Source organism: Oncorhynchus kisutch, linkage group LG20, assembly GCF_002021735.2.
Source record: "Oncorhynchus kisutch isolate 150728-3 linkage group LG20, Okis_V2, whole genome shotgun sequence".
NCBI lineage: Eukaryota > Metazoa > Chordata > Actinopteri > Salmoniformes > Salmonidae > Oncorhynchus > Oncorhynchus kisutch.
Genome location: NC_034193.2, coordinates 10076215 through 10097292, shown reverse-complemented (window position 1 = coordinate 10097292; position 21078 = coordinate 10076215). Strand labels below are relative to the sequence as shown.

At 43.1% G+C, this 21078-nt stretch overlaps 1 protein-coding gene across 2 annotated transcripts in view; it reads right to left on the bottom strand.

Moving 5' to 3' along the window:
* Positions 1–437: 437 nt before the first annotated feature.
* The window catches only part of mmp25b (matrix metallopeptidase 25b), a 33759-nt gene continuing 13118 nt past the window's right edge, over positions 438–21078 (bottom strand). Inside the window, exons 7-11 of one of the 2 annotated variants that reach the window (XM_031798957.1) lie at positions 11124–11223; positions 9965–10047; positions 1679–1831; positions 1114–1401; positions 438–730 (exon numbers count right to left, since the gene is read on the bottom strand). In XM_031798957.1, coding sequence (XP_031654817.1) covers positions 480–730; positions 1114–1401; positions 1679–1831; positions 9965–10047; positions 11124–11223 — 875 coding nt within the window. In that variant the 3' untranslated portion in view covers positions 438–479. The remainder of the gene's footprint in view (positions 731–1113; positions 1402–1678; positions 1832–9964; positions 10048–11123; positions 11224–21078) is intronic. The other variant, XM_031798956.1, reaches the window with a different exon arrangement.

The following is a 21078-nucleotide window of genomic DNA, read 5'->3' as shown; positions in this document are numbered from 1 at the left end:
AGATCTTTATGTACAAGATGTACTACATCTAATATAGAATAGTAGAAGCATTTGAATTTCATTGAATTTCCCTGAATTCAATTCTATTTTATTTTTTCAAATTTGAATTGCAAATCTGTATCCTGTTTACTACTTCAATACAAATAATTCAATAGGAATTTAGGAGGTCTTCTCAATTGAGTTCTGAATTTAGCACAACTCTGGTGCCTACATACACTATAGAAGTATCCGTAATTTAGTTTACAAAACGTTAAGAATACCTTTCTAATTTTGAGTTGCATCAACTTCTGCAACCTTGTCTATGTTTTACCTTGAAGGACAATGTTACCCTCCAGTGGTTTAAGTGCAGGACTATAGCAGAGAGAAAGACAGAGTCACACTTACTCAAAACATACCTTTCAAATAATCATTCAACTTTCAGAAAGGAGTAGACATGACTGTGTTTTACAAATTTTATTAACTTGTTAATTTAAAACAAATCAGCTGAATAATACCACGACAGATAGCAGGATCAACCAACTGCAAATGGGAATTGCAGATGCTCTGCTCAAGTCACAGCTGCAGTCTTTTCCCCTTGGATGAGGATTGGCTGGAAGGTGGGGTGTAGGTGTGGGTACATGTGGACACCTGAGCCAATCCACCGCAATGGATTTTGGAGTGACATTATCTTGGTCCAGTCCTCCTCTCTGCATGACCCAATAGAGGTTGTCCTTAAAGAAGTAAGCGTCTCCTAGAAGGTAACATAATCAAACAACTGGTTTAAAATGCTTTGAAACGCAGGTGGGCTGTTTAATGATTGTGTAGGACATTGCAAGCTAAGATGCTTAGACTTAGATAATATATTTGGTTGGACTTTAAGCAGAGTTGAGGTCTAGAAAGTATTTTGCTCACTAGTTTCAACCAACTGAATAACAACTAACTATAGTTTTAGAGCTCAACGGTGGTTACATGTGATCAAGGTGTCCAAGCAGAGACTTTCCCTGACACGTCACATGGCTCAGAAAATCAACTGGCCCTAGCTATGTAGAACAACACTGAACTATCACTTTCTCTACATTAACACTGCAGCCCACCTTCATCTCATCAAGGCTCAAGTCTTTTTCAAGGCCTCACCTTCTCCCCAGCTGATGATGTCATCGGGGTCTGTTGGCACCCCTCTCCAGAGGGCTGCGTCTTTGGGGTAGCCCCCCTCCGGCTTCCTCCCCTCCTCCTTTCGGCCCTCGTCGAACTTCCAGAACTCACCCATGCTGAAAAGATAGGTCTTCCCGTTGTGGGCCCACACGAAGGCAGCCTCCACTCTTTCCACTTTTTCGCCGTCCTTGGTCCTCATCCCCCACTCTGCCAGAGGCCTGGGGTAGCCGGGGCGGGCCACGTTGTCTTTGAACACCCAGTACTGAGCACCTGCACAGGAAAAGATAGGAGGAGGAAATCACCTTTGTTTTACATCACAACACCAGTGACATTCATAAGGATATTAGCCACTGTAGCATAGTTATTGTGTTTTCAATTCTAACTAGGGGCATGTTCATTAGGCACCAAACAGAAGAAAACGGACTGAAACAGGGAGGGAGTACCTCCAATAAGAAATGCTTATTTTCATTTTCCTTTGCAAAATGTTTCCGTTGCGTCCCATAATGAACATGACATAAGGCTACAACAGTGCTGTTGTCTTTCCCACCGATGAAGAAGATGATGATGCCATCGCTCTTCCTCTCGTAAACGGCATCGATCTTGTTGGTTTCAGGGGGGAGCCCCATCCAGAAGTTTCTAATCAGGGCTGGGTTGAGGGAGACAAGATTACCTGTCCTCTGCATCCTCCAGAAATGTGGACCTGACACAAACGACATAATAATTAAAGAGGCTGTGTGGAAAATGAGATGCTAATTGTTTACGTCAATTTTGGGCTTGAGTGTTGCCTGCATGGTTCATATACAGGTCGTTCGTGAATTGCGGTGGCATTTGGGCAACAACAACAAAAAGGACTTCCAGATGCTATATTTTATTTCCATGTATTTGGGTACATTTTGCCATTCTAAATCAACTAATTTGGCAGCTTAATGACTTACAATATTGTTTAACCATCATGATAACATTGTGCCACCAGAAAGAGTAGTAACAGCAATGATGGTCACACCAATGACACATTTTTTGGTAATTCAGGATTTTCTTAAAGCTTAAATCTATGGTCATTAATAACCTCTTTAAATGCATTTGGTTAATCATTTCGATCACAATGTAATTTCCCATTTAAAATGAGTAACACCAATTACGCTCATAAAATAGACACACCAAAATATCAATGGAATCCTCAAATTTATGACAAACTAAAAGGATGTGATTAGCTAATCATTTTTCTTATATTGAAACCCTTCCCCCGATAACACTTTGACATTGGAGATAGAATGCTCAAGGTCCTTGTATATCTTTGTAATTGGTGATTTTCAAGACAGTAATGCCAATTACATGAAACTTATTTACCTTTTTTTATTAAATGTGTTTCTAAGTCTTTTTTTGATTGATCTAAACATATAAAATCATTTGCTTTACTTTAAAGCATTTAAAATAATATGTATACAAAAAAATATATATATATATATATGTGCATGTATACCTATATATATGTATACCTATATAATGCATGTATACCTATATAATGCATGTATACCTATATATATATATACCTATATAATGCATGTATACCTATATAATGCATGTATACCTATATATATGTATACCTATATAATGCATGTATACCTATATATATGTATACCTATATATATGTATACCTATATAATGCATGTATACCTATATATATGTATACCTATATATATGTATACCTATATATATGTATACCTATATAATGCATGTATACCTATATATATGTATACCTATATAATGCATGTATACCTATATATATGTATACCTATATAATGCATGTATACCTATATATATGTATACCTATATAATGCATGTATACCTATATATATGTATACCTATATAATGCATGTATACCTATATATATGTATACCTATATAATGCATGTATACCTATATATATGTATACCTATATATGCATGTATACCTATATATATGTATACCTATATAATGCATGTATACCTATATATATGTATACCTATATAATGCATGTATACCTATATATATGTATACCTATATATGCATGTATACCTATATATATGCATGTATACCTATATATATGTATGTATACCTATATGCATGTATACCTATATATATATGTATACCTATATGCATGTATACCAATATATATGCATGTATACCTATATGCATGTATACCTATATATATGCATGTATACCTATATGCATGTATACCTATATATATGCATGTATACCTATATATATGTATACCTATATATATGCATGTATACCTATATATATGTATACCTATATATATGTATACCTATATGCATGTATACCTATATATATGCATGTATACCTATATGCATGTATACCTATATGCATGTATACCTATATATATGCATGTATACCTATATGCATGTATACCAATATATATGCATGTATACCTATATATATATGTATACCTATATGCATGTATACCTATATATATGCATGTATACCTATATGTATGTATACCTATATATATATGTATACCTATATATATGTATACCTATATATAATGCATGTATACCTATATATATATGCATGTATACCTATATATATGCATGTATACCTATATATATGTATGTATACCTATATATATATGTATACCTATATGCATGTATACCTATATGCATGTATACCTATATGCATGTATACCTATATGCATGTATACCTATATATATATGTATACCTATATGCATGTATACCTATATATATGCATGTATACCTATATATATGCATGTATACCTATATGCATGTATACCTATATATACCTATATATATGCATGTATACCTATATGCATGTATACCTATATATATGCATGTATACCTATATGCATGTATACCTATATATATGCATGTATACCTATATATATGTATACCTATATATATGCATGTATACCTATATATATGTATACCTATATATATGTATACCTATATGCATGTATACCTATATATATGCATGTATACCTATATGCATGTATACCTATATGCATTTATACCTATATATCCATGTATACCTATATATATGCATGTATACCTATATATATGTATACCTATATATATATGCATGTATACCTATATATATGTATACCTATATATATGCATGTATACCTATATATATGCATGTATACCTATATATATGCATGTATACCTATATGCATGTACACCTATATGCATGTATACCTATATATATATGCATGTATACCTATATCCATGTATACCTATATATATGCATGTTACGGATACTTGCATGTATACCTATATAACTATATACAGTATAGTAACTACTTTAATGAGTCTTTTCATTTGGGGTGGCAGGTAGTCTAGTGGTTAGAGCGTTGGGCCAGTAATCTGCTGTTAGGGGCAGCAGGTAGTCTAGTGGTTAGAGCGTTGGGCCAGTAATCTGCTGTTAGGGGCAGCAGGTCGTCTAGTGGTTAGAGCGTTGGGCCAGTAATCTGCTGTTAGGGGCAGCAGGTAGTCTAGTGGTTAGAGCGGCCAGTAACTAAAAGGCTGCTGGATTGAATCCACAAGTTCAAATCTGTCGTTCTGCCCCTGAACAAGGCAGTTAACCCACTGCTCCTGGAAGGCCGTCATTTTAAATATGAATTTGTTCTTAATTAACTGACTTGCCTAGTTAAATAAAAATTGGCAAGATTTGCAAACAGGCATGACATGCCAGTAACAAACATTGACACTACACATCCAAGTACATCTGACCAAATTATGAAAGACATGCATTGTAATTTTGAATTCCATAAGTGAGTGTGGAAGAGGTGAAAAAATTATTGTTGTCTATCAACAATGACAAACCACAGGAGCCTGACAACTTGGATGGAAAATGACTGAGGATAATAGAGGAAGATATTGCCTCTCCTATTTGACATGTTTTCAGTTTAAACCTAGTAGAAAGATTGTTCTCCCAGGCTTGGAGGGAAGCAAAAGTCATTCTGCTACCTAAGAATAGTAAAGCCTCCTTTACTGGCTCAAATAGCCGACCGATCAGCCTGTTACCAACACTTAGTAAACCTTTGGAAAAATGTTTTTTGACCAGATACAATGCTATTTCATCGTAAACAAATTGACAACAAACTTTCAGCACCCATAATAGGGAAGGACATTAAACAATTTATAATGATACGATTGTGGGGGCTGTTTTGTTAGAATTCAGTGCTGCTTTTGACATTATCGATCATAGTCTCCTGCTGGAAAAACGTGTGTTATGGCTTTACACCCCCTGTGGATAAAGTGTTACCTGTCTAACAGAAGACAGAGGGTGATCTTTAACAAAGTGTTGCAGTTAGTTTCAGAGTGGATGGCAAAGAATAAATGAGTTGTAAATATTTCTACAACTAAACGTATTTTATTTGGGACAAATCATTCACTAAACCCTAAGTCTCAAATAAATATTTTAATAAAGAATGTGGAAATTGAAACAAGTTGAGGTGACTAAACTGCTTGCAGTAATCCTGGATTGTGACCTGTCATGGCACAGCCAGAAGAGGACTGGCCACCCCTCATAGCTTGGTTCCTCTCTAGCCTTTCTAGGGAGATTTTCCTAGCCGTGTTTCTACACCTGCATTTTCCTAGCCGTGTTTCTACACCTGCATTGCTGTTTGGGGTTTTAGGTTGGGTTTCTGTACAGCACTTTGAGATATCAGCTGATGTAAGAAGGGCTTTATAAATACATTTGATTTGAGATGAGATGACTCTATAGCCACTCATATCTGTCATATCTTTAATCTGAGCCTAGAGGAAAGTCTTTGTCCTGAGGCCGGAAGGGAAGCCAAAGCTCTCTAGGCCCTCTACTCTTTCTTATTTTTACCAATGACCTGCCACTGGCATTAAACAAAGCATGTGTGTCCATGTATGCTGATGATTCAACCATATACGCATCAGCAACCACAGCTAATGAAGTCACCGAAACCCTTAAAAAATAGTTGCAGTCTGTTTTGGATTGGATGGCAAGTAATAAACTCGTCCTGAACATCTCTAAAACTAAGAGCATTGTATTTGGTACAAATCATTCCCCAAGTTCTAGGTTTCAGCGGAATCTGGTAATGAATGTTGTGGCTTTTGAACAAATTGAGGAGACTAAATTACTTGGCGTTCCTTTAGATTGTAAACTGTCATGGTCAAAACATATAGATTCAATGGTTTTAAAGATGGGGAGAGGTCTGTCAGGAAGAAAGAGATGCTCTGCTTGTTTGACACCACACTCCAAAAAGCAAGTCTTGCAGGCCCTAGTTTTGTCTTATCTTATTATTGTCCAGCTGTGTGGTTGAGTGCAGCAAGGAAATACCCACCAAAATAGAGCAGTATGTCTTGGTCTTCATTGTAATCAGAGGGCTGATATAAATACTATGCATGCCAGTCTCTCTTAAGAGTTGAGGAGAGACTGGTTGCATCACTTCTTTTTACAAGAAACATTAATGTGTTGGAAATCCCAAATTGTTTGCATAGTAAACTTACACACAGCTCTGACACACACACTTACCCCACCAGACCCTTTTCCCCCCAACCCTTTTACAGTCCCCAAATTCAGAACAAATTCAAGAAAGCGTACATTATTATATAGAGCCAATGTTGCATGGAACTCCGTTCCATCTCATATTGTTCAAATGAACAGCAAATCTGGTTTAAAAACAGATAAAGTGACACCTCATGGCACATGTTCTCTTCCCTATTTAACCTAGATAGTTTGTGTGTATGTATTGATATGTAGGCTGTGTGCGCTTTTTGTCATTATTTTACATTCATGTAGTTCTGTCCTTGAACTGTTGTCTATTAATGTTCTGTATTATTTCACATTTCATGTTTTGTGTTGAACCCCAGGAAGAGTAGCTGCTGCTTTTGCAACAGTTAATGGGGATCCTAATAAAATTATGGGTATGAGGTTATGAGGTATGGAAAGAAATTAAGCAAATCCACCTTGACTGACACAAAGACAATGTACCCATCCAGCTCCCCTGTTCCTTATGACCTTTTGGGCATCAGTGATGATAAGAAATCATCTTCATCAGATTAGGTAGCAGATTGCGTCTGTTGCTCTGTCTCGTCACCTATCAATGTGTCAAATGATGCTTCAGGTAGACTAAACCTTTATAGTGGCAAATGCACAACATACACATATTGAATATTTCAGCAAATTGTGCTTTATGTGGTAATTTAGATCATCATATCACTGATATTGCAATAGCTCAAACACGCACTTTCCATACTTATTCTCAGATATTGAGACTGAAGTAAGTTTGTCAGATGTTCTCAAACCTAAAAAGTTGTCTAATGTTGAGATGAGTCCATGTTTAGCTGTACCTATTGTGTAGACTCACACAGTTTCATGCACAGTTTGACTTACTGATTCTGTGGCTTTTAGGTTAACGTTATTCTAATTTACACACACAAAGCACAATACATAGCTAAATATCCTAGGTCTCTCTAAATCCTATGTCTCTCTAAATGCATTAGCTAGCTAGATAGCTAGTTATTTCACTTAACTAGCTAGCTCACTTGCTGACTTTAGTCTAATGTTGTTAGCCAGCCCAGATAACCTCCATCGATAGCTAGCTAGCTAGCCATCACCACACAGAGGGACATGCTAGCCACAATGGCTATCATCATCAGGTGATAGTTAACCATTTAGCTAACAGGCTAACTTAGCTGCAAGCAGAGATGTATTTGAAATACGTATTTTAATTACTTAATTTAATTTAATTACAAACTTTGTTATGCACATGCACTGTATGAGCCTTAAACCTGTACATTTCCACTGTCTGCTTCTCTCATGTAAGAATAAGCCAGTGTTTTTCCTTGTTTCTGAGTAACTTAGTCAGGCGACCAAAGACAAAGGGCCATTTGAGAGTCACCAGTTTTTGGTCCCTCCTGTTCTTTTCATATCTTTCAAGGGAATAGCTGTGTGGAGATATGAAGAGAACAGAGGCTAGTTTGAGTAGGAGTGGCAATTCTATCAGCAGAAAGGATGAACAAAACTGGCACTATGTTCACATCATGATCTCACACACCTGCTAAACTGCCACGTAGACAAAGGTTATAAAAGCTGAGACCCAACTCTTGTTCGTTGGGCTCTTAACTCTGCACTGTTGAGTGGATTGTTCACTGCTCCAGATTTGCATATCTCATAACAAAGTTTCAAGAATCCACAGTCTCTCTTCCTTTCGATTTGAATTTCCACGCCATTTTGAAATTGGAATTACACTGGGATAAACTACTCTCCAACGTATTTTGTATATTGTCTTTTCAAAATACTGTAATTTGTATTTTCAAAATACTGTAATTTGTATTTTCAAAATACTGTAATTTGTATTTTCAAAATACTGTAATTTGTATTTTCAAAATACTAAATACTTTTCCAGACCATTTTTTTTAAAGCATTCAAATTTTGTGTCCCACCCTTTTACCTGTACATTAATATCAGAAGTGTGAAGCACTATGGTTAGATAAGAGCATCTGGGAAATCAACAAAATATATGTGTACAATATGTATATTGTTGAGGGAAAATGTATTTGATCCGATTGTGATATGTTGCTGTATCAGCTAGAAAAAAATCTATGCACTAATTGTAAGTCGCTCTTGATAAGAGCATCAGCTAAATAAGTACAATGTTAATGTAAGGAAAAATTAACAATTGCAAAGCACGCTGGGTATTATTGAAATGAGCTCTGCCCCGAAGCAAGGCCAATAATAATACCCAGTGTGCTTTGTAGGTAATTTTGGAATGTTCATTTTCACACACACATTTACTTAATGGTCATTTTGCAGACACTCTTATCCACTCTTTTTAAAGTAGATAAACAACAACATATCACAGTCACAATAAGAAAAATGTTTTTGTAACTGTTACTGAGAATGTTGTTGCTGTTCGGGCTGGCTACTTGCAAAAAAATAGTTTTATAATTTAAAATACAAAGTCTCCATTGGTTTCACACATGTCACTTTGATAAAAAAACTTTTCCTCTTTTTCATGATACATCTTGAACTAAACTTAAGTCATTTTAGCCTTTTTGAAAACCTTCCGACCATCATCACTCATATTGTATGCATAGCTTGGTTTGATTGGCCTGTACTGGTGCGACGTATGAAATTTGATTTGATTGGTCACTGACTAAACAACGTTGAGCAGTTTTTTATGGCTCCGAGAGGGATCTACTATTATGGATAACGTACACAATTGCATTCTGTAATGGATGGTTTTAAAAAGGTAGTGAAGTACTTCATTCAAAACGTGCTTAAGTGAAAGTTAAATTACTGACTTTGAAAAATAATCTAAAAAGTACAAGCACTCAAAAAATATCTCAATTACAGTAATGAGATTATTTGCAATTCGTTACTTTCACCCCTGATAACTATTTTTTTTCATTTTAAAGTGTTTATCATGGATGTAAAGGTGAGAGATGCAAATGCCACCGCAAGAATGTCCCATACACATAAGATATAACATTTATCAATGTTTTAAATCATGCAACCACACCATCATTAGTTATCATGGCCGTGGGTATGTGTGCCCCTTTCTGTTCAAGTAAGTCATTTCTGGGCAGTATTTCTGTCACTGTAGGGGATCCCATTTTAGCTGAAGAGCACTTCTGTTTAAAAACTCTTTACTGTTAAGAAAAACCCTCCCCTCTGAAGATTTATTTTGTGACGACGGTAACTCTGCAGATAGGACGTTCAACAAAGCATTTGTGTTTGTGTAATTGTGTAATTGTGTAATGTAATTGTGTAATTGTGTAATTGTGTAATTGTATTGTGTAATTGTGTAAACACATTGTCACAGCTGTTGTATTTCTCTTACCCTTAAAAAAGAAGACCTCTCCTCTGATATTTGCCACAGCATCAAATCCGCCCTCACAACGACTTTGGAAAGAGCGGTCCGAACTGGTCATGGAAGAAAGACAGAGAAGAGTAAAGACACTGGACTTCAGTGGCAACCTGACACTCAATACTGTGAGTGATTTGAGTGATTGATTAAGGACACAGTTACTGTATACCCTGAGTACACAAAACATGAAGAACAGCTGCTCTTTCCATGACATTGACTGACCAGGTGAATCCAGGTGAAGGCAAAGATCCCTTATTGATGCCACTTGTTAAATCCACTTCTATCAGAGTTGATGAAGGGGAGGAGACAGGCTATTAACAAAGATTTTTAAGCTTTGAGACAAATGAGACATGGATTGTGTATGTGCTCCATTCAGAGGGTGAATGGACAAGACAAAAGATTTAAGTGCATTTGAACGGGGTTTGGTAGTAGGTGTCAGGTGCACCGGTTTGTGTCAAGAACTGCAACGCTGCAGGGTTTTTCACGCTCAACAGTTCTCCGTGTGTATCAGGACTGGACTACCACACAAAGGACATCCAGCCAATACAACTGTGGGAAGCATTGGAATCAACATGGGTCAGCATCCCTGTGGACTGCCCTGTGGACTGCCACCTTGTAGAGTCCATGCCCCAATGAACTGAAGCTGTTCTGAGGGCAAAGGGGGGGGGGGGGGGGTGCAACTCAATATTACAAATGTGTTGTGTCATAATGACAACATCAGCTACACTTATGAAATATCTAATAACGATTTTCTTATCAGGTTGAATCTCAGCAGCTACAGTATCATTTATGTATCTCGCTAGGTAACATTTTGAATTTATGATGCACGTGAAAAATGATGGACAAAAATGTTGGATGCCTGTCCTTCGTGTCCGTCACACATCTGCGTCTGAGAACCATGGAGAAACAATTAGCTTAATCCTGTTTGGACAGATAAAAAATATTGTACCCATTTCACACTACTCAGTCAAACCGAGCTGAGCCAAGCCAAGTTGTACTGGGATGGCCTGGTTAACATAGTTGCTGGAACCGTGCTGGAAAGGACAATGTGAAAAGAAACCATTCCGGCCAGCATAGTATGGTTCCAGTCTGGTCTATAGTGTGAACCAGGCATAGACATGTTTTTACTCACTGTTTTGTTGGCCTTGGAGGTGGAGGACTGGGCAGGCGAGGGTGACTGGGAGTTGAACCACTGCCACCAGGGTGCACTGTAGGCTTGCTCTCCTTCCTCCCTGGGGAGAGAGAAAGGGTGAATCGTACTCTCTCCTCGCCTCCTTCTCAAAATGCATTGGCGGAAAAGGTCAAAAGGGAGGAACCTTGGATCTTCTCCAACGCGTTATGACTTAACCCTTTACACGTATATCAAATCAAATCAAATGTTATTTGTCACATGCGCCGAATACAACAGCTGTAGACGTTACAGTGAAATGCTTACTTACAAGCCTTAACCAACAATGCTTTAAGTAGTTAAGAAAAAAGTAAAACATTGAAAATAAAAGTAACAAATAATTAAACAGCAGCAGTAAAATAACAAGCAGGACTATATACAGGGGGTACCAGTACAGAGTCAATGTGGAGGCTATATACAGGGGGTACCAGTACAGAGTCAATGTGGAGGCTATATACAGGGGGTACCCGGTACAGAGTCAATGTGGAGGCTATATACAGGGGGTACCGGTACAGAGTCAATGTGGAGGCCTATAATACAGGGGTACCCAGTACAGAGTCATGTGGAGGCTATATACAGGGGGTACCGGTACAGAGTCAATGTGGAGGCTATATACAGGGGGTACCAGTACAGGAGTCAGTGTGGTAGGGCTATTACAGCAGGGGTACCAGTACAGAGTCAATGTGGAGGCTATAATACTAGGGGGTACCAGTACAGAAGTCAGTGGTGGAGGCTATCTACAGGGGGTACCAGTAACAGAGTCAATGTGAGGCTATATACAGGAGGGGTACCAGTACAGAGTTCAGTGTGGAGGGCTATATTAAAGGGGGTACGCAGTACATGAGTGCAATGTGGAGGGCTATATTCAGGGGTACCGGTACAGAGTCATGTGGAGGCTATATACAGGGGGGTAAGCCGGTTACAGAGTCAATGTGGAGGCTATTATACAGGGGGTACCGGGTACAGCGAGTCCAATTGTGGAGGCTATATACAAGGTGGTAAGCCCGGTACATGAGTCAATGTGGAGGCCTATATACAGGTGGTACCGTACAGAGTCAATGTGGAGGCTATATACAGGGGGTACCGATACAGAGTCAATGTGGAGGCTATATACAGGGGGTAACCAGTTACAGAGTCAATGTGGAGGCTATATACAGGGTGGTACCGGTACAGAGTCAATGTGGAGGCTATATACAGGGGGTACCGGTACAGGAGTCAATGTGGAGGCTATATACAGGGGGTACGGTACAGAGTCAATGTGGAGGCTATATACAGGTGGTACAGTACAGAGTCAATGTGGAGGCTATATACAGGTGGTACTGGTACAGAGTCCAATGTGGAGGCTAATATCAGGGGGTACTGGTACAGAGTCAATGTGGAGGCTATATACAGGGGGGTACCGGTACAGAGTCAAATGTGGAGGCTATATACAGGGGTACTGGTAAAGATCATGTGAGCTATATACAGGGGTACGGTACAGAGTCATGTGGAGGCTATATACAGGGGGGTAAACTGGTACAAGAGTCAATGTGGAGGCTATATACAGGGGGTACTGGTACAGAGTCAATGTGGAGGCTATATACCGGGGGGTACTGGTACAGAGTCAATGTGGAGGCTATATACAGGGGGTACCGGTACAGAGTCAATGTGGAGGCTATATACAGGGGGTACCGGTACAGAGTCAATGTGGAGGCTATATACAGGGGGTACCGTTACAGAGTCAATGTGGAGGCTATATACAGGGGGTACTCGGTACAGAGTCAATGTGGAGGCTATATACAGGGGGTACCTGGTACAGAGTCAATGTGGAGGCTATATACAGGGGGTCCGTACAGAGTCAATGTGAGGCTATATACAGGGGGTACCGGTAGCGAGTCAATGTGGAGGCTTATACAGGGGGTACCGGTACAGAGTCAATGTTGAGGCTATATACAGGGGGTACCGGTACAAGAGTCAATGTGGAGGCTATATACAGGGGGTACCGGTACAGAGTCATGTGGAGGCCTATATACAGGGGGGTACCGGTACAGAGTCAATGTGGAGGCTATATACAGGGGGGTACCGGTACAAGGTAATGTGGAGGCTATATACAGGGGGTACTGGTACAGAGTCAATGTGGAGGCTATATACAGGGGGTAACCAGTACAGAGTCAATGGGAGGCTATAGACAGGGGGTAACATGGTAAGCAGAGGTCATGTGGAGGCTATATACAAGGGGAGTCACCTGTACAGAGTCAATGTGAGGCTATATACAGGGGGGGTACCAGTACAGAGTCAATTGGAGGCTATATACAAGGGGGGGTACCGGTACAGAGTCAATGTGGAGGCTATATACAGGGGTAACCGGTACAGAGTCAATGTGAGTATAGACAGGGGGGGTACCGGTACAGAGTCAATGTGGAGGCTTATATACAGGGGTACGGTACAGGAGGTCAAATGTGAGGCTATATACATGGGCGTACCAGTTACCCGAGTCAATGTGGAGGGCTATATACAGGGATACCGTACAGAAGTCTAATTGGAGGCTATATTACCAGGGGGTGACCAGTACCGAGTCAATTGTGGAGGCATATATACAGGGATACCGTACAGAGTCATGTGGAGCTATATGACAGGGGTACCGGTAACAGAGTCCATGTGGAGGCTTATATACAAGGGTACCAGACGAGTCAATGGGAGGGCTATATACAGGGATACCGTACAGAGTCAATGTGAGCGTTATATACAGCGGGGTACCGGCTACAGAGTCAATTGTGAGGCTATATACAGGGTATTTACGTACAGAGTCAATGTGGGCTATATACAGGGGTTACCGTACAGAGTCAATGTGGAGGCTATATAAAGGGGTTACCGGTACTCAGAGTCAATGTGGAGGTTATACAGGGGGTGACGGTACAGAGTCAATGTGGAGGCTATATACAGGGGGTACCGGTACAGAGTCAATGTGGAGGCTAATACAGGGGGGTACCGGTACGAGTCAATGTGGAGGCTATATACAGGGGGGTACCGGTACAGAAGTCATGTGGAAGGCTATATACCAGGGGGTACCGGTACAGGAGCCCCTCAATGTGGAGGGCTATATACAGGGGGTACGCGGTAGCATGAGTCAATGGTGGAAGGCTATATACAGGCGGGTACCGGTACAGAGTCCATGTGGAGGCTATATACAGAGGGTACCGGTACAGAGTCAATGTGGAGGCTATATACAGGGGGTACCGGTACAGAGTCAATTGTGGAGGCTATATAACAAGGGGGTACGGTACATGAGTCAATGTGGAGGCTATAATACAGGGGGTCCGGTACAAAGAGGTCAATGTGGAGGCTATATACAGGGTACGGTACCGGTACAGAGTCAATGTGGAGGCTATATACAGGGGGTACCGGTACAGAGTCAATGTGGAGGCTATATACAGGGGGTACCGGTACAGAGTCAATGTGGAGGCTATATACAGGGGGTACCGGTACAGAGTCAATGTGGAGGCTATATACAGGGGGTACCGGTACAGAGTCAATGTGGAGGCTATATACAGGGGGTACCGGTACAGAGTCAATGTGGAGGCTATATACAGGGGGTACCGGTACAGAGTCAATGTGGAGGCTATATACAGGGGTACCGGTACAGAGTCAATGTGGAGGCTATATACAGGGGGTACCGGTACAGAGTCAATGTGGAGGCTATATACAGGGGGTACCGGTACAGAGTCAATGTGGAGGCTATATACAGGGGGTACCGGTACAGAGTCAATGTGGAGGCTATATACAGGGGTACCGGTACAGAGTCAATGTGGAGGCTATATACAGGGGTACCGGTACAGAGTCAATGTGGAGGCTATATACAGGGGGTACCGGTACAGAGTCAATGTGGAGGCTATATACAGGGGTACCGGTACAGAGTCAATGTGGAGGCTATATACAGGGGTACCGGTACAGAGTCAATGTGGAGGCTATATACAGGGGGTACCGGTACAGAGTCAATGTGGAGGCTATATACAGGGGGTACCGGTACAGAGTCAATGTGGAGGCTATATACAGGGGGTACCGGTACAGAGTCAATGTGGAGGCTATATACAGGGGTACCGGTACAGAGTCAATGTGGAGGCTATATACAGGGGTACCGGTACAGAGTCAATGTGGAGGCTATATACAGGGGGTACCGGTACAGAGTCAATGTGGAGGCTATATAAGGGGGTACCGGTACAGAGTCAATGTGGAGGCTATATACAGGGGGTACCGGTACAGAGTCAATGTGGAGGCTATATACAGGGGGTACCGGTACAGAGTCAATGTGGAGGCTATATACAGGGGGTACCGGTACAGAGTCAATGTGGAGGCTATATACAGGGGGTACCGGTACAGAGTCAATGTGGAGGCTATATACAGGGGGTACCGGTACAGAGTCAATGTGGAGGCTATATACAGGGGGTACGGTACAGAGTCAATGTGGAGGCTATATACAGGGGGACCGGACAGAGTCAATGTGGAGGCTATATACAGGGGGTACCGGTACAGAGTCAATGTGGAGGCTATATACAGGGGGTACCGGTACAGAGTCAATGTGGAGGCTATATACAGGGGGTACCGGTACAGAGTCAATGTGGAGGCTATATACAGGGGGTACGGTACAGAGTCAATGTGGAGGCTATATACAGGGGGTACCGGTACAGAGTCAATGTGGAGGCTATATACAGGGGGTACCGGTACAGAGTCAATGTGGAGGCTATATACAGGGGGTACCGGTACAGAGTCAATGTGGAGGCTATATACAGGGGGTACGGTACAGAGTCAATGTGGAGGCTATATACAGGGGTACCGGTACAGAGTCAATGTGGAGGCTATATACAGGGGGTACCGGTACAGAGTCAATGTGGAGGCTATATACAGGGGGTACCGGTACAGAGTCAATGTGGAGGCTATATACAGGGGTACCGGTACAGAGTCAATGTGGAGGCTATATACAGGGGGTACCGGTACAGAGTCAATGTGGAGGCTATATACAGGGGGTACCGGTACAGAGTCAATGTGGAGGCTATATACAGGGGTACCGGTACAGAGTCAATGTGGAGGCTATATACAGGGGGTACCGGTACAGAGTCAATGTGGAGGCTATATACAGGGGGTACCGGTACAGAGTCAATGTGGAGGCTATATACAGGGGTACCGGTACAGAGTCAATGTGGAGGCTATATACAGGGGTACCGGTACAGAGTCAATGTGGAGGCTATATACAGGGGGTACCGGTACAGAGTCAATGTGGAGGCTATATACAGGGGGCCGGTACAGAGTCAATGTGGAGGCTATATACGGGGTACCGGTACAGAGTCAATGTGGAGGCTATATACAGGGGGTACCGGTACAGAGTCAATGTGGAGGCTATATACAGGGGGTACCGGTACAGAGTCAATGTGGAGGCTATATACAGGGGGTACCGGTACAGAGTCAATGTGGAGGCTATATACAGGGGGTACCGGTACAGAGTCAATGTGGAGGCTATATACAGGGGGTACCGGTACAGAGTCAATGTGGAGGCTATATACAGGGGGTACCGGTACAGAGTCAATGTGGAGGCTATATACAGGGGTACCGGTACAGAGTCAATGTGGAGGCTATATACAGGGGGTACCGGTACAGAGTCAATGTGGAGGCTATATACAGGGGGTACCGGTACAGAGTCAATGTGGAGGCTATATACAGGGGTACCGGTACAGAGTCAATGTGGAGGCTATATACAGGGGGTACCGGTACAGAGTCAATGTGGAGGCTATATACAGGGGTACCGGTACAGAGTCAATGTGGAGGCTATATACAGGGGGTACCGGTACAGAGTCAATGTGGAGGCTATATACAGGGGGTACCGGTACAGAGTCAATGTGGAGGCTATATACAGGGGGTACCGGTACAGAGTCAATGTGGAGGCTATATACAGGGGGTACCGGTACAGAGTCAATGTGGAGGCTATATACAGGGGGTACCGGTACAGAGTCAATGTGGAGGCTATATACAGGGGGTACCGGTACAGAGTCAATGTGGAGGCTATATACAGGGGGTACCGGTACAGAGTCAATGTGGAGGCTATATACAGGGGGTACCGGTACAGAGTCAATGTGGAGGCTATATACAGGGGTACCGGTACAGAGTCAATGTGGAGGCTATATACAGGGGTACCGGTACAGAGTCAATGTGGAGGCTATATACAGGGGGTACGGTACAGAGTCAATGTGGAGGCTATATACAGGGGGTACCGGTACAGAGTCAATGTGGAGGCTATATACAGGGGGTACCGGTACAGAGTCAATGTGGAGGCTATATACAGGGGGTACCGGTACAGAGTCAATGTGGAGGCTATATACAGGGGGTACCGGTACAGAGTCAATGTGGAGGCTATATACAGGGGGTACCGGTACAGAGTCAATGTGGAGGCTATATACAGGGGGTACCGGTACAGAGTCAATGTGGAGGCTATATACAGGGGTACCGGTACAGAGTCAATGTGGAGGCTATATACAGGGGGTACCGGTACAGAGTCAATGTGGAGGCTATATACAGGGGTACGGTACAGAGTCAATGTGGAGGCTATATACAGGGGGTACCGGTACAGAGTCAATGTGGAGGCTATATACAGGGGGTACCGGTACAGAGTCAATGTGGAGGCTATATACAGGGGGTACCGGTACAGAGTCAATGTGGAGGCTATATACAGGGGGTACCGGTACAGAGTCAATGTGGAGGCTATATACAGGGGGTACCGGTACAGAGTCAATGTGGAGGCTATATACAGGGGGTACCGGTACAGAGTCAATGTGGAGGCTATATACAGGGGTACCGGTACAGAGTCAATGTGGAGGCTATATACAGGGGTACCGGTACAGAGTCAATGTGGAGGCTATATACAGGGGGTACCGGTACAGAGTCAATGTGGAGGCTATATACAGGGGGTACCGGTACAGAGTCAATGTGGAGGCTATATACAGGGGGTACCGGTACAGAGTCAATGTGGAGGCTATATACAGGGGTACCGGTACAGAGTCAATGTGGAGGCTATATACAGGGGGTACCGGTACAGAGTCAATGTGGAGGCTATATACAGGGGGTACCGGTACAGAGTCAATGTGGAGGCTATATACAGGGGGTACCGGTACAGAGTCAATGTGGAGGCTATATACAGGGGGTACCGGTACAGAGTCAATGTGGAGGCTATATACAGGGGGTACCGGTACAGAGTCAATGTGGAGGCTATATACAGGGGGTACCGGTACAGAGTCAATGTGGAGGCTATATACAGGGGGTACCGGTACAGAGTCAATGTGGAGGCTATATACAGGGGTACGGTACAGAGTCAATGTGGAGGCTATATACAGGGGGTACCGGTACAGAGTCAATGTGGAGGCTATATACAGGGGGTACCGGTACAGAGTCAATGTGGAGGCTATATACAGGGGGTACCGGTACAGAGTCAATGTGGAGGCTATATACAGGGGGTACCGGTACAGAGTCAATGTGGAGGCTATATACAGGGGGTACCGGTACAGAGTCAATGTGGAGGCTATATACAGGGGTACGGTACAGAGTCAATGTGGAGGCTATATACAGGGGGTACCGGTACAGAGTCAATGTGGAGGCTATATACAGGGGTACCGGTACAGAGTCAATGTGGAGGCTATATACAGGGGGTACCGGTACAGAGTCAATGTGGAGGCTATATACAGGGGTACCGGTACAGAGTCAATGTGGAGGCTATATACAGGGGGTACCGGTACAGAGTCAATGTGGAGGCTATATACAGGGGGTACCGGTACAGAGTCAATGTGGAGGCTATATACAGGGGGTACCGGTACAGAGTCAATGTGGAGGCTATATACAGGGGGTACCGGTACAGAGTCAATGTGGAGGCTATATACAGGGGGTACCGGTACAGAGTCAATGTGGAGGCTATATACAGGGGGTACCGGTACAGAGTCAATGTGGAGGCTATATACAGGGGGTACCGGTACAGAGTCAATGTGGAGGCTATATACAGGGGGTACCGGTACAGAGTCAATGTGGAGGCTATATACAGGGGTACCGGTACAGAGTCAATGTGGAGGCTATATACAGGGGGTACCGGTACAGAGTCAATGTGGAGGCTATATACAGGGGGTACCGGTACAGAGTCAATGTGGAGGCTATATACAGGGGTACCGGTACAGAGTCAATGTGGAGGCTATATACAGGGGGTACCGGTACAGAGTCAATGTGGAGGCTATATACAGGGGTACCGGTACAGAGTCAATGTGGAGGCTATATACAGGGGTACCGGTACAGAGTCAATGTGGAGGCTATATACAGGGGTACGGTACAGAGTCAATGTGGAGGCTATATACAGGGGGTACCGGTACAGAGTCAATGTGGAGGCTATATACAGGGGGTACCGGTACAGAGTCAATGTGGAGGCTATATACAGGGGGTACCGGTACAGAGTCAATGTGGAGGCTATATACAGGGGGACGGTACAGAGTCAATGTGGAGGCTATATACAGGGGTACCGGTACAGAGTCAATGTGGAGGCTATATACAGGGGTACCGGTACAGAGTCAATGTGGAGGCTATATACAGGGGGTACCGGTACAGAGTCAATGTGGAGGCTATATACAGGGGGTACGGTACAGAGTCAATGTGGAGGCTATATACAGGGGGTACCGGTACAGAGTCAATGTGGAGGCTATATACAGGGGGCCGGTACAGAGTCAATGTGGAGGCTATATACAGGGGGGTACGGTACAGAGTCAATGTGGAGGCTATATACAGGGGGTACCGGTACAGAGTCAATGTGGAGGCTATATACAGGGGGTACCGGTACAGAGTCAATGTGGAGGCTATATACAGGGGGTACCGGTACAGAGTCAATGTGGAGGCTATATACAGGGGGTACCGGTACAGAGTCAATGTGGAGGCTATATACAGGGGGTACCGGTACAGAGTCAATGTGGAGGCTATATACAGGGGGTACCGGTACAGAGTCAATGTGGAGGCTATATACAGGGGGTACCGGTACAGAGTCAATGTGGAGGCTATATACAGGGGGTACCGGTACAGAGTCAATGTGGAGGCTATATACAGGGGGTACCGGTACAGAGTCAATGTGGAGGCTATATACAGGGGTACCGGTACAGAGTCAATGTGGAGGCTATATACAGGGGGTACGGTACAGAGTCAATGTGGAGGCTATATACAGGGGGTACCGGTACAGAGTCAATGTGGAGGCTATATACAGGGGTACCGGTACAGAGTCAATGTGGAGGCTATATACAGGGGGTACCGGTACAGAGTCAATGTGGAGGCTATATACAGGGGGTACCGGTACAGAGTCAATGTGGAGGCTATATACAGGGGGTACCGGTACAGAGTCAATGTGGAGGCTATATACAGGGGGTACCGGTACAGAGTCAATGTGGAGGCTATATACAGGGGTACCGGTACAGAGTCAATGTGGAGGCTATATACAGGGGGTACCGGTACAGAGTCAATGTGGAGGCTATATACAGGGGTACCGGTACAGAGTCAATGTGGAGGCTATATACAGGGGGTACCGGTACAGAGTCAATGTGGAGGCTATATACAGGGGTACCGGTACAGAGTCAATGTGGAGGCTATATACAGGGGGTACGGTACAGAGTCAATGTGGAGGCTATATACAGGGGTACCGGTACAGAGTCAATGTGGAGGCTATATACAGGGGGTACCGGTACAGAGTCAATGTGGAGGCTATATACAGGGGGTACCGGTACAGAGTCAATGTGGAGGCTATATACAGGGGTACCGGTACAGAGTCAATGTGGAGGCTATATACAGGGGTACCGGTACAGAGTCAATGTGGAGGCTATATACAGGGGGTACCGGTACAGAGTCAATGTGGAGGCTATATACAGGGGGTACCGGTACAGAG